This window comes from Triticum aestivum, chromosome 2B (genome assembly GCF_018294505.1).
Source record: "Triticum aestivum cultivar Chinese Spring chromosome 2B, IWGSC CS RefSeq v2.1, whole genome shotgun sequence".
NCBI classification, from domain to species: Eukaryota; Viridiplantae; Streptophyta; class Magnoliopsida; order Poales; family Poaceae; genus Triticum; species Triticum aestivum.
Genome location: NC_057798.1, coordinates 330,576 through 345,248, shown reverse-complemented (window position 1 = coordinate 345,248; position 14,673 = coordinate 330,576). Strand labels below are relative to the sequence as shown.

Sequence of the window (14,673 nt, the reverse complement as noted above, 5' to 3'; positions counted from 1 at the left end):
GAGAAGGCTCATGTCTAAGCACGACGGCATTGACGGCGTATGTTGCCGGAATGTCAGGCGTGTGTCGCTGGCGGAGAAGAAGCTCGGCGTGTGACGCCGAGGAAGAGCAAGAGGCCGTAGCGGCGGCCATGACGACAACGACGAGGTGAGGTGCAACAACTCGGACGACGGCAAGGCAGGTCAAGGCTTAGGAGGAGAATGTTAGGAATAAGCGGTGACGGGTGTGTGCCCGTGGTCGCGTTTGTGTCTAGGTCTAGTTTAGGTCGAGTCGAGCTGGTTGTGGCCGGAATAGAGATCGGGTGGCTGCTTGTGTGCGTTTGTGTCTAAATCTTGAATGTAAGTATTGAAGAACCAATTAAGACAATCATCTATGACATAGGAGTATTATATAGCAAACAGCCAGAGAAGAGTAATTCTAGTCTACTTACATTGTTAAAATTTACCACTCGAGGCATGATGACTAATTGTTTGAGTGAAGGCCTTGCAGAGACACGAAGCTCCAGAAATCTAACCCATCCATGGATCTTTACTCCAGGTATTCGTTATGTTCTTGCCTGAACAAACATCGTTAGTCGATGCATATGTAGTTAAATACTTGTTCTTTTGGAAAGAAAAGAAACTGCAGGCAATTAATAAGATGAGAAATATATGTAGCGGAAGAATCATATCAACAATTTTGATATATAGTACCTTGTAGAGACAACCAGCTGTCTCGGGTGAAGTCCTTCCTCTGGAGCTCGCCGGCGCCGTCTCGGGTGAAGTTCTTCGTCTGGCTGCTTGCCCTTGGATGCATCCACACCCGAGACAACCTGCTGAAGAAACACATTGTCGACATCCAGGGGGCCGGGTGCCCCGCTTGCCCCGCGCCTCTGGAGACGCCTGACCACCTGATTTTCGGTTGCCCCTTCGCCCGGGTGTTCTGGGGCGCCCTAGGCCTCGCCACCTCTGGGGCCGAGGTACGGGCGCTGCACCGTTTCAACGCCGCTGATGCGGTCGGCTCTGCGTCTCTGCACGCCTTCGTGCAGCTGTGCTGCTGGCATCTCTGGAAGAGGAGGAATGCGGTGGTATTCAGACAGGAAACTCGCTCTCTGGCTGCTACACTAAAGGCCTGCCGCGACGATGCCGTCCTCTGGCGTGGCCGCTTCCGCTCTGAGAAACGCGGGCATGTTGATGCCTGGCTTCAGGCCCTGCGTTTGTAAATGATCAAAATAGGTTAGACATGGTGTCTAGTGCTTGCAACCGCTCCCAGGCTGTAAACACTCCCCTCCGTTCTCCTCTCTGCTGCCGATCTGGTGGTTGTACTTTGTTACGGCTTGCCGGTTCGAAATGCATATTCAGGTGGGGGGGTTCTCGATCTGGTGGTTGTACTTTGTTACAGCTTGCCGTTCGAAATGCATATTCAGGTGGGGGAGCCCCCCCCCCCCCCCCCCCCCCCCGTGTTGAAAATTAAAAAAAAAAGTACCTTGTGCGCTGATCTATATATGATGTGGTTGCAGTAAGACAAGAAGGGCTAGGCCTGGCAAAAGGCAGGAAGCTCTCGAAATCGAACCCATCAGTCGATCGATATGCACCTCCAGATGAATCAATTTGCAGTTGGCACCTCTAGTTATACCAGAAGAAGAACGCCGGTGTTAGTTATACATGTTCATGCCTGAACAAATAATGTTAATGGATGCATAACTTAAATACTGCTTCTTTTAGAAACTGCAAGAAATTAATTAAGATGGGAAATGTATGTAGCAGAAGAATTGTACTATTACTCAGCTTGTGTGCATGGTCTATGATGAGGTTGCAGAAGAAATGTATATGCTTATGTAGTACTCCCTCCATCCGAAAATACTTGTCGCAAAGATGCATAAAAATGGATGTATCTAGAACTAAAATACGTCTAGAAACATCCATTCCTCCAACAAGTATTTCCGGACGGAGGGAGTAATAGTTTTGATAATACCTTACTCAGTAAGTAGGCTGGCTAACAAAGCCAGGTGAAGGAGGAACAATGGATAGTTCTGATCTATGATGAGGTTGCAGAAGAGACAATATATGTTTATGCCAGGTGAAGCAGGAACAATGGATGAATGAATGGAGACTTGCTGGTATGCATGCAGCGCAGGGCTTGCTTGTGTTTGGTCTTTGGGTTTTGTTTTGGCCAAATTAAGCTGGTTCTTTGCTTGGGGTTAGAGCTACTTAAAGAATAAAGAGTGAACTGTCTGCTTCTTTTTCTTTGAATAAAGCAGGGGATGGACCTTGGATTGGATTCCAAGCTCGCGGTATCAAAAGGTGTGCATGAGGGACTCACTCGCAGATTTTCTTTGCTTCTATCTTTACATGAAAAACATAAAAAATAACACTTAGCTCCCACAAAGAGATGTGGAGGAAGTATATATTTCCAGCATTTTGCATACATAAGCCCAGATCTGCCATTTTGTACTAAAATGGTTCGAAGAATGCAAGCGTCAAAGTTATTCCTAGCTAGCTAGAAGTACCCTGCTCTGATAGGGATACAAAGATATGTGGTGTGCCCATAGAGAAAACTCATTTTCTTTTTATGATTGTTTTCTCGCTGTTATTTCGGTTCTAACCACAAGATTTACTTTACGTGAATCTCGCAGTGCCAGATCTCCATCAGTAAGAACACACTTTGTCACTTAGTTCAAGAAGATTATATTTTCAGTTGTACTACAAATATGACTGTGCATATACATTGTATCTTCACTGTTTTACTCATTATGTCCTTGTTAGATTTTTGGGTTCTGAGTTCTGACAAAGCTTGATTATTAATGCCAGCCTTGCTGCACGTTCCACTTATGCTACAGAACAAAGGGCGGCCGTTCTGAAGCGAAATGTAGAACTAGGTAAGGTAAAAGCAGCACATATATATGCATGGCACCTACACAGAAAGAGGGGTTGAATCAAATGGTATATCCCCAAAAGGGACCCAACTCCAATGAAGGAAGGTAACCTGTGATACCTTGTCCTTGAGCAAACTAATGTCGTTGCAGTCCTGCTTACAGTTCATGGCCAATGTCCTTATGGAAAAAGTATACCACTGAGTTCTGGTTCTGATGAAAGGCACACCACTGGGTTATGGTTCTGAAAAAAGCATACCACTATACTGAACATGCTTGAAGCTGTAGCTTTAACTTTGCATATGTGCTTGTGCAGTGCGCTTGCGTTATATTCAGTGTGTGATCATGGCTTCGTACTTGTGTGTGAAAATGCAGGAACCACTCCGAATAATCACCGGTTCGGATGATGGCACAGTTCATTCGTTTTTGCTCATGCTTGCCCAAAAAGGCTTTCGCCCCGTTTTATACGTAAAGCAAACCACCAAAGCCAGAGCCACAAGGTCCAACAAGAGTTCAGACTGCACACACACACGCATGCTATCTTATGTCGATTTTGTTTTCTGCCTACAATTGGAGAGGGAGACTCTAACATTAGTATACTATTGTTGGTGCGTGCATGTATGCTGCCAAGGAAGGGAAGCATAGCAGTAGCAGGTGGATGCCCCACATATACATATAGTTGGACTAGTTGGTGGTTATCCCCAGTTACAGACTAGAACGCTAAAGTTACTGGATCGAAATGCTATCCCCAGTTACAGTTAGTACATATACGTAGTAAATCATAATGGAACCAAATAAATACGCCACGGCTGACAAGGTAATGGAACCAAATAAATACGTACTCATCAGTTGTTATATCACACCAAGACAAGCCATGCATTTTCAGTCCAGCATACGTACGTACACATGCTGCTGCTAGCTGTACTGAATCTGAATGAAGGGAAACACACACACGCACGCATCGATCTCTGGTCTTTGGCACACTCAGCAAACAAACCACGCCAACAAACAATGATACACATCTCCCATCCCAGGAGAGTGGAGACACACACAAAGAGTGCATCTCCCATCCCTGGAGTGTGGAGATGATTAAGCATGCATGCATACATGCAGGTGCGGCATCAAGCAAGCACCACTTTATTCTTCTCTCTTCAGCAAGGAAACGAAACACACGTCCACCATGCATCTTGGCAAGCAATCATGGCAGCGGAAAGCAGCAAGGCGTCCACCGCCACTGTCATAGCCTCATTGGTCTTGCCACCATGCCTCAAACCTACACAACATATATATCATCCATCTATTATCATCACACCTGCATGCATGAAGCAAGATGCAAAACTATGAAGAACTAGCGCACGTACCTGGATAGTATAGTACGGTCACTTCACCGAAGCACAGAAACTCTACGCAAGGGCCTCTTGTAATGCGACGAGTGGCGTCGCTCGAAGAGGCAAGGGTCGTGCCCAGCCTCCAGCCCGTCCCACTCCAGCTTCTCCCACCAGTCCTGCTCGCAGTCCACGACGGGGCGACGGCTACCTTGGTTGACGGCGGGGAGGCGCCTGAGGCCCCAGCAGCCCCTCAGCCATACCCTCTCAAGCTTGGGCGCATGCATCTTCACCTCACATATATGCTGCAGCTTATAGAGCTCATACAGATGGATGTGCTTCAGCCTTGGGAACTCGAGTACATGTTTTTTGAGGCCAGGATGAACAGGGAACACCGTCTTTAGATCACCACAGTTGACAATGTGGAGACTTTCTAAATTGTGCAAGTATGATCCTTGAATACCCCACAATAACGGAAGCACAAATTCGAGCCTTGGGCAAGAGTATAGGCGTATGCTCCACAGTTTGGCAAAGCACCTAGTTGCGCTGCCACCGTAGGTCCTTCCTTTGCTCCAAATGCAGTGTGACATTGGTAGATCAGCCGCCCAAAAGGTCTCTATTTCTGTGAAGGGCCAGCCATCATAGTTAGTCATGAAGACTGTGTGCACCTTGGAGCACCTCACCACATGACAATGTTTTAGATGTTTCCAATCAAGATTTGTCCCAAATCCAGAGATCATGTGTTCAGGGATGACAGTGGCGATGAAAAAATTGTCATGAACATGCAGCGACTCGGATTCATTCATTGCAAACATGATAGCCTTGATTGCTTGTACACTCTCCACGCTAGCGTTGCTAACTCCCGTACCAATCTCCACATGGCAGCCCGATGGCTGAAACTGCATTCCATCGTTGTAGTCGTGATCAATAATTATGTTGCCAACAGAGACATCAATGTAGGTGCTGCAAGTATTGGGGTTTAATGACTTTGGTTGACATGTGAATTATTCATGCCCACTATTTGCACCAATGACATGCTTGCCATGATTCTTCCTAGTATGTTGCATCTTAGCACTACTAGCTTGCTTGACTTGATTGCTATGATTGCTTGCTTGGTTGCATCACCCATGTTCCACTCTTACTCGCTTTCTTGGGTTGATGACATAGTTTATTTATTGGCTTGAACCGTCATGGCAGCGGAAAGCAGCAAAGTGTCCACCGCCACTGTCATAGGTCTTGACACCATACGCCTCAAACCTACACAACATATCACCATCTATTATCACACCTGCATGAAGCAAGATGCAAACACAATGAAGAGTGCATGTACCTGGATAGTACGGTCAGTTCACCGAAGCACTGAAACTCTGGGCAGAGGCTTCTTGTAATGCGACGAATGGCGTCGCTCGAAGAGGCAAGGGTCGTGCCCAGCCTCCAGCCCGTCCCACTCCAGCTTCTCCCACCAGTCCTGCTCGCAGTCCACGACGGGGCGACGGCTACCTTGGTTGACGGCGGGGAGGCGCCTGAGGCCCCAGCAGCCCCTCAGCCATACCCTCTCAAGCTTGGGCGCATGCATCTTCACCTCACATATATGCTGCAGCTTATAGAGCTCATACAGATGGATGTGCTTCAGCCTTGGGAACTCAAGTACATTTTCTTTGAGCACAGGATGAACAGGGAACACCGTCTTTAGATCACCACAGTTGACAATGTGGAGACTTTCTAAATTGTGCAAGTATGATCCTTGAATACCCCACAATAACGGAAGCACAAATTCGAGCCTTGGGCAAGAGTATAGGTGTATGCTCCGCAGTTTGGCAAAGCAAACAGTGTTTGTGCCACTCCAGGTCGTTCCTTTGCTCCAAACGCAGTGTGCCATCGGTAGATCAGCGGCCCAGAAGGTCTCTATTTCTGTAAAAGGGAAGACACCATAGTTAGTCGTGAAGGTTGTGCGCATCTTGGGGCATCTCACCACATGACAGTGTTTTAGATGTCTCCAGTCAAGATTCCTCCCAAAACTAGACACCATGTGTTCAGTGATGGCAGTGGTGGTGATGGAAGAATTGTCATGAACATGTAACGACTCGGATTGGTTCATTGCAAAGATGATAGCCTTGATTGCTTCTACACTCTCCACGCTAGCGTTGCTAACTCCCATACCAATCTCCACATGACAACCCGATGGCTGAAACTGCATTCCATTGTTGTAGTCGTGATCAATAATTATGTTGCCAATAGGGACATCAATGTAGGTGCTGCAAGTATTGGGGTTTAATGACTTTGGTTGAGGTGGACCCATTATTTTCCCACTATTACCAGGGCCCATCTTCTCCTTCATATAGCTTTCTCCCTTAACATTGGTGGTACAAGGGACACAAAGATTTAGATGGAACCTATTGCTCTTCCAACAGAATCGGGCATTGCTTCGTAATACCAAGGACTGAATAAACCTTATGTCCATTATAGTAACATACACTTCATATAGTTTTGTTTGAACAGGATAGACCGAGGAACCAATCTGCAGCACTGTCAGTGTTGGCAGACCCTCTTTTGGCCATAAAATGGCATGAAGTTGCATACATCCCAATAGAATAATGTGTTGGAGACGTGGGACCTGCACCACCTGAGTTGTGAGATCAAGTGTCTTGACTCTTGTGCCAGATAGGTCCAGCTCCGCAAGGTTTGGAAGTGATCCACACAATGTGAAGTCAGACAATCTTGCACAACCAGCCATGGAGATGTGGCTTATTTTGGCTTCCTTGTAATCATCCTTTCTTGGTCCTGCATCAAAGCTGAATGATACAAGTGATGGAGGGAGTCCTTCAACATGCTCCAAACCAACACAACCATCTAGAACCAGGGTCTTGAGGCTAGTTGCACCTGACATACTGGGCAAAACTTGTATTGTACTATTCCCAGAAAGGTCGAGGAACTCCAACTTCATCATGTCTGTGAATTCATCCATTTTGCACGTCTGCCAAGGGGAAGTAGGATCAATCACTCGAAGCTTGTGAAGGCTCTGCAGTTGTCGCCATGCAAAATTGTGGCACCAAATCCTTCCTTTCTTTATATGTACCTCCCTAATGTTCGCGGCCATCTTTTCTATTATATCTGGTGATGCAGGCATATCCCAGTCCGTATTGCATATGTCTATCACCCATAGGCTCTTAAAAAAATCCGTTGTTTGTCCATCTTGCTTCTTTTCTTCTTCTGGTTGTAGATCCTGGCAACTATCTAATCCAAGGAATCTTAACTTGTGGCAACAATGAAAAGGAGGAGAGGAAAATTTGAAGGTGCAGCGGCATAACTTGAGCACACAAAGTTTGTCCGATTGATGAAACATGTCATAAGGTAAGTGTCTTAATGAATGATCAGACTGGCTTGCGACTGCAGTAAGGAAAAAGGACGTTGACTCTGGATGCACAACAAAGTCGTCCCTGGCCAATATCCACTGTTTCCGAGGAGTCACTAGTTCCTGACCAAATGAGGGTAGTGCATTAGATGAATAATCCTCTATACATATTTGATTATGTAGAGCAGCAGCAACCTCCCATGCTTCATCACCCTGACCTCCCTGTATTATCCCATCACAAACCCAATAGCTCGAAGCATGGGTAGCCCAGTCGTAGTCCATGATATTGCCTCCTTGAGAATTTAGTGACAACATATACAAGCAACACTCTTCGGCTACTTCATCAAGCTTATATGTGTAACCTGCAATTTCTCTAGCCTCTTTTTGCAACAAATAATTCCACCCTAAAGGGCTCCTCTCACGATAAAGAAAAAGATGTGACTCATCCACCTTCTCATTAATTCCTGGGTTTAGCCGAAGCCCTCCTCGAAATGTCCACAATACTCGAGTACCCCACACTGACAGAGGAATGCCAAAATCATTCAGGTCATTTGTGTTGCCGCTCCCATTATGGAAGACCAGTAATTTTTTCTGTTGTTGTACAACCTGATAGATCTCTGCCCCAACATCTTGTATCTCAGCTCTTGAACTTTCATCTGCCCCTTTAAAATCATCTTCTTCATCTTGCCTATCAAACATATCCATTACCCGCTGAGGAAGCTTGAGTTCTTGTGCGATTGTCCTCTGGAGTGCTCGTCGGCTTTTCCACCTCGAGCAATCGACGTGGACGATCTTGTCGAATTTGTTCAGCAGAGATGGCGGAGGGTCTTTGGCTATGGCTCTAAGCACCGCGGAAGCACCCAGCCCTTGCCATCCATTAAAATAGATGGCCTTGTGTGCAGTACTGCTTGTATCCTCTAGATAAGGGATTATTCTCTGCACCGCTTCTTCGATGGTGTCCGGATAAATATACTGCATTAGTTGATGGCAATTAGTCGAGGTCGCTGTCATTAGCAGTTTTCTTTTTTTCTTTTTGGTGCGATTAGCAGTTTTCATCTAGCAACATGTATACATAAGGTGCACCTAACTTTCTTTTATTATTGTCATAACCAATCTGTTATGGTGTGTTTTGGTTGGGGGCCAAATCACGACCACGACTTGTGTAGGTTTCTATTTCTTCTGTTTCTGAGACGGAGCTAGAGAAGAGAAATTAATTAATTAATTAATTAAGCTGACGGCGGATGGAGGAGGGTCCGTCCCCTTCTAACTAGGCTCCTAGGAGGTAATATTATTCACCCTGAAGTTTTGTTTTTTTGCTCATCATTCAGTCTGAAGATTTACAGGATTAAATAATTTCAGCAACAGTTGCATCCTCTATTTGTGTGTGTGTGTGTGTGTGTGTGTGTGTTAATATTAAGCTACCGTTGCTTGATCCTTGGAGCTAATGAACTTGTAACTAAATCTTGAATGTATCACAATTTTATTCAAGAGCCAACTAATTAAGACAACCATCTCTGCATATATAACGTAGAAGAAAGTAATAATACTAGCAAGAATTGCATGCATTTGTAGTTCTGTACGCAGACAAATTAATACCTGTCGAGGCATGATGACTAGTAGTGTTTGAATGAATGAAAGCCTTGCAGAGACAAGAAGATCCACAAATCTAACCCATCGATGGATCCACACCTCCCCTCCAGATGAATCAATTTGCAGCTCCCACCTGACCTGCTAGTTACCAGAAGAGAGTAATTTTTAGTCGATGCATGATTCCCTAAAATATAAAAATGATGAGGTTTTGGAAAGAAAAGAAACTGCAAGCAACAATCTTAATAGTTTTGATGATAGTACCTTAATCAGTTGGCTGGTTGGCACAATCCTGTGTGCTCATATATCTATTGCTTATGCATGTCAGATGAAGCTATGATGGATGAATTAGTGGATGGGGATACTGAAGATTTGATCGAGCAGGTCTTGCCTGTGTTGGTTCTTTCTTTGGCTTTAGTTTTGGACAAAGCTATGATGGTGCTTTGCTTGAGGCTTCGAGCTACTTAAAAGAATAAAGATTGAGTTGTCTGCTTCTTCCTCCTTTCCTTTTTTTTCTTTTTCTTTGAATAAAGAAAAGCAGGGTGGGGCCTAGACCATGGACTGGATTCCAAGCAGTATCGAAAGGTGTGCCGGAGGGGCTTACAGATTTCCTTTTCTCTTTTTCATGAAAAACATATATAAAAATAATACTTACTGCCACAAATACAAAGGTGTGACTGGAATTCACTTGAAATACCATCAATTGGTTGGAAACAGCGAAACTGCACGGCAGACTACCCTACTCAATTGGAGTGCCACAAAAAAAACCAGGATATATAAAATGTTGATATAATGCACCAGTACTATGAATATTCCCTGTCAGTCGATTGATTGATGAAACAGAACTAATTTACTTAGGCCAATGATAACATCAATCAATAGGTTAAAACTGAAATCTGTACAGTATGGTTCCCATTTGTCTGTCAGTTATTTTGTGACAGAGGAGTAAATAAGTTGCTTAACTCAGGTTGATAATATTTGACATCTATTTATAGCTCACAAGAAAAGAAAAAGTTGCCACGTGGAAGAACTCATGGACTAAAACAAAGATGTTTTAACACGTTGAGATGGCAATGGGACAAGTTGACGCATTTTCGCTCCACCTATATACTAGTACGTACGTATATACTAGTAGGTCACCAAACTGAAGATTGAAGTAGTTAATTTCATTTAAAAAACACATTTGTAAATAAAATAGATTAGAAAGAAAAGAATAGCAACTGTCGGTCCATTTGCAGGGTTTCTGTTTCTGGCCAAACAAACAAGTTTACAAGGCTGTTTATATTCTTCAAGTCATGATGACTGAATGAATAGACTAGTACGTAAGTGTGCGATGGCGGAAACGTCTTGCCTCGTTGGAGGCGACGGGTTCGTGTTAAATAAGCAGGGACGCACCTCCCTGATACCGCGCATACATTGAGTTGTTACAAAGATTGAGACTTGGAAGACAAGAGATAGAATTGGTTACAACTAGGTAGAGATAAGAGAGAATCCCACTACCCAACTACCAATCTAATCTATATCAAAACAACTCAACAGAAGAGGTGCGGTGCGGTGCACATTGGCACATTACATGACATGTTTAACACCCTCCCTTAATCACAACTTCATCAAATTGAGATTATATTTGAAAGCTTCAAAGCTCCTTGTTGGCAATGGCTTTGTGAATCCATCTGCAATCTGATCTCTGGAGTGTATAAACCAAATATCAAGCTGTTTTTGAGCAACCCTTTCTCGGACAAAATGAAAATCTATCTCAATATGTTTTGTTCTTGCATGAAACACAGGATTGGCAGACAGATAGGTAGCACCAAGATTGTCACACCATAAACAGGGAGCTTGCTTACTTTTCGCACCAAGTTCCTTAAGCATGGACTGCACCCAAATAATTTCAGTTGTGGCATTTGCTAGCGCCTTGTATTCTGCCTCTGTACTTGACCTAGAAACTGTTGTGGCACTGACAAGGGTAGAAGATGATCTGCTGAAACTGAGACCAACACTCAAAGTATTCTTGACATATCTTACTATACGTTTTGCAGCAGTCAAATGAACAGTAGTGGGTGCATGAAGGAACTGACAGACTTTATTGACAGCAAAAGAAATATCAGGTCTGGTTAGAGTGAGATATTGAAGTGCTCCTACCAAGCTTCTGTATTTTATGCTGTCTTCTTGACTCAAGGGTGTACCTTCTGTAAGAGATAGTTTTTTTGAGCTGGATAATGGAGTGGGTGTAGGTTTACAACCTTGCATACCAGCCTTCTTTACTAGGTCAGTGGCATACTTTTCCTAAGAGAGATGAAGTCCATCCTTGTGTTTCTTCACCTCAATTCCAAGGAAATAATGCAAGTCTCCAAGATCCCTTAGAGCAAAGTCTGCCCCCAAGTCTTTCAACAGTCCTGTGATTACTTCATCAGATGAACTTGTCACAATAATATCATCAACATATACGAGGACAAATATGCATGTGTTGGATTTGTTGTAAATAAACAGTGAGGTGTCAGACTTTGAAGGAACAAAGCCAAGAGTTTGCATTTTGTGACAAAGACGAGAATACCAAGCCCGTGGAGCTTGCTTTAGACCATATAGTGCCTTATCAAGTTTGCACACATGAGAGGGGTTCCTTTTACTTTCTAACCCAGGAGGTTGCTTCATGTACACTTCCTCTTCCAGAACACCATGGAGGAACGTGTTCTGTACGTCAAGTTGTCTGAGACTCCAGCCCCTGGAAACAGCAATAGACAGGACAAGACGAATAGTTGCAGCTTTTACAACTGGACTAAACGTATCTTCGTAGTCTATACCATACCGTTGCTTGAAGCCTTTTGCAACTAATCTAGCTTTGTACCGATCAATAGTTCCATCAGACTTTATTTTGATTCGAAATACCCACTTGCAATCAATCAAGTTTTTACCTTGCTGTGGAGGAACCAAATGCCATGTATTATTTTTCTTTAGTGCAATAAATTCTTCATTCATTGCCTTCTGCCACCGTTCATCACCAAGAGCTTGTTCAAGTGTGTTTGGTTCACCTGGTTCGCCTGTGGAACAGATCATGCCATATTTAGTTATATGCTTGTAATCAACAGATTGTATTACCCCTTTTTGAAGCCGTGTGTGACGTGGTGATGAGGTGGTTTGTAGATTAGCCGCAGAAGATCCTGTGGGCTGAACAGGAGTTGCCGTTGCCGATCCCGAGAGAGATTCACTGACCGCTGCAGCCGAATCTGTAGGGCTTGGATCTTCTGTGGCAGAAAACGACGTTGAATTCTCAGCAGGAGCCGCAGAAGATCCCGGTGAAGGAGGCAGCTCATCATTGCTGCATGATGGCGTATCGGCCTCAGAGCGCGCGCGTGTCGGCCGGTCTCATCCGCTGGATTCAGCACCGGCGTGGGGCGCCATGGCCGCATCTGCTCCTGGCCCCACCCCGGTCGGGCAAACCAGGGCGCGGCGCGCGTAGCACCGCGGGTGGGCGCCGAATCGCGCGTCGCCCAGACCCGTCACAGGGGGTCGCGTGTCAGGCGTGGATTGGAGCGGCGTTGGAGGCGCGCCTCGACCGATTGGAGGCGACCGCGTGGCGCGCCCAGAGGCGGTCGGCACGGAACGGAGTCCTGGCGCGACTGGCGCGTCTACGCCCGCGGATCCCGAGGAGGATCCGATCTGCTGCACCTGCCGAACGGATCCCGAGACGGATCTGCCTCCCGTCTCGCGACACATGAGATGTCGTTCGGATGAGGCGATTTCTTCGCCGTTTTCTTCACTGTTTTCTTCATTGTTCTCCCTGGTTTCTCCTGTTTCATCACAAGACTCAAGTGTGCCATTAGTAAGAGGATGTGTCAGTAGTTGATCATCATAAGTTAGTCCCCCTTGATCAATGCCGGAGAGGTTAGGAGGGGGGAGTAGAATTTCCTCACGAAGAAGGGCGCCGGCATTTGGATGGAGGTCAGCGAAAGGAAACTTCGTTTCATCAAAAACGACATCCCTGGAGATATAGACGCGACCGGTGGAGACATCTAGGCATTTGACACCTTTGTGTTGAGCGCTATATCCTAAGAAAACGCATTGCTTTGAGCGAAACATAAACTTGCATTTGTTGTATGGGCGAAGATTGGGCCAACAGGCACATCCAAAACACGAAGAGATTTGTAGTCAGGTTTTGTGTGAAGAAGACGTTCTAGTGGAGTTTCATTGTTGATAACACGACTAGGAAGCATGTTGATGATATGAACGACAGTGAGAAAAGCCTCATCCCAAAACTTGAGGGGCATGGATGCACCAGCGAGGAGGGCTAAGCCAACCTCACCTATATGTCTGTGCTTGCGTTCAGCTGAGCCATTATGTTGATGGGCATGCGGGCATGACACGTGATGTGATATGCCAAGGGTTTGGAAGAAGGAGTTTAGTTTTTCGTACTCCCCCCCCCCCCCCCCCCCCAAGTCCGATTGGACTGCAATAATCTTACGATCAAATTTTCTTTCAACTAGAGCTTGGAAGTTTTTGAAAACTTGAAAGACGTCGGATCTTCTCTTGAGGAGATAGATCCATGAAAATTTGCTGTAGTCATCTATGAAGCTTACATAATAAGTGTGTCTACCAACAGAACTAGGGGCAGGACCCCAAACATCAGAGAAGATTAATTGCAAAGGATTGGTAGAAACACTAGTAGATATAGGGTAAGGTAACTGATGACTTTTTGCTCGTTGACAAGAATCACAAATGGTTTCAAGATCACGCTCACCAACATACGAGAGCTTATTTTTCCTAAGTATTTTTTCAACTAAAGAGAAAGCAGCATGTCCTAGTCGATCGTGCCACCGTGTTGACGAAATTTTGGCAACACCATAGGCTCGGTTATTGAATCTTGGATGCTCCGGAAGCAATGGATAGAGGCCTCGAACGCATCTACCTCCATAGAGTGTTTTCTTCGTGGCCTGGTCCTTGATCAAGAAAAAGAAAGGATGAAATTCAAGGAAGACATGATTGTCAATGGCAATTCTATGGACAGAAAGTAGATTCTTATCGGCACTAGGAACATGCAAATTTTCTTTAGATGAACTTTACGGCGAGGGGTACTAAAAAACGAGTGACCAACATGACTGATCCTCATACCTTCACCGTTGGCAGTGTAGATTTGATCTTTTCCATGGTACTTCTCCTTCATAGTGACCTTCTCGAGCTCGTTTGTGATGTGATTGGTAGCATCACTGTCGACATACCAGTTTGTGTCAACGCCGTAGGAGCCGTCCACAGCTGCAACAACTTTGTCCTCATCTTGGGAGTCATCGTCGTCTTCATCGTAGCAGTACCAGCAGTCTTTGGCCGTGTGCCCAAGCTTGCCACAGATCTGACAGCGAGGGGCATCCGGACGAGACCTGGTGGAGCTGCCGCCGGGACGAGGTTTGGAGTTGGTGGAGCGACTGCCGCAGGAGTTGGAGGAGCCACCACCGTTGCCGGTGCCTCCGGGCCGCCCTTTGGTGCGAGGAGATCCACGAGAGCGAGGGCCACCGCCACAACCGCGAGATGCAGCATTGGCCGAGGACTTGAAGCCGCCGGCGGAGCCATG

General features: G+C 45.5%; 2 protein-coding genes across 2 annotated transcripts; both read right to left on the bottom strand.

Moving 5' to 3' along the window:
* Window positions 1-4,214: 4,214 nt before the first annotated feature.
* Window positions 4,215-5,096, bottom strand: LOC123039793 (disease resistance protein RPS2-like). The gene has a single exon (XM_044462800.1). The coding sequence runs from the start codon at window positions 5,077-5,079 to the stop codon at window positions 4,234-4,236; it is 846 nt and encodes a 281-aa protein (XP_044318735.1). The 5' UTR covers window positions 5,080-5,096; the 3' UTR covers window positions 4,215-4,233.
* Window positions 5,097-5,209: 113 nt separating this feature from the next.
* LOC123043466 (uncharacterized) lies at window positions 5,210-8,504 on the bottom strand. Its single transcript, XM_044465924.1, has 2 exons — window positions 5,505-8,504; window positions 5,210-5,431 (listed from the first exon to the last, which is right to left on the bottom strand). The coding sequence occupies exon 1, from the start codon at window positions 8,502-8,504 to the stop codon at window positions 5,523-5,525; it is 2,982 nt and encodes a 993-aa protein (XP_044321859.1). The 3' UTR covers window positions 5,210-5,431; window positions 5,505-5,522.
* Window positions 8,505-14,673: the final 6,169 nt, after the last annotated feature.

Bases quoted from the DNA above. Each gene is read 5' to 3' on its own strand.
- LOC123043466 (XM_044465924.1), bottom strand. From the start codon at position 8,504: ATGCAGTATATTTATCCGGACACCATCGAAGAAGCGGTGCAGAGAATA.
- LOC123039793 (XM_044462800.1), bottom strand. From the start codon at position 5,079: ATGCAGTTTCAGCCATCGGGCTGCCATGTGGAGATTGGTACGGGAGTT.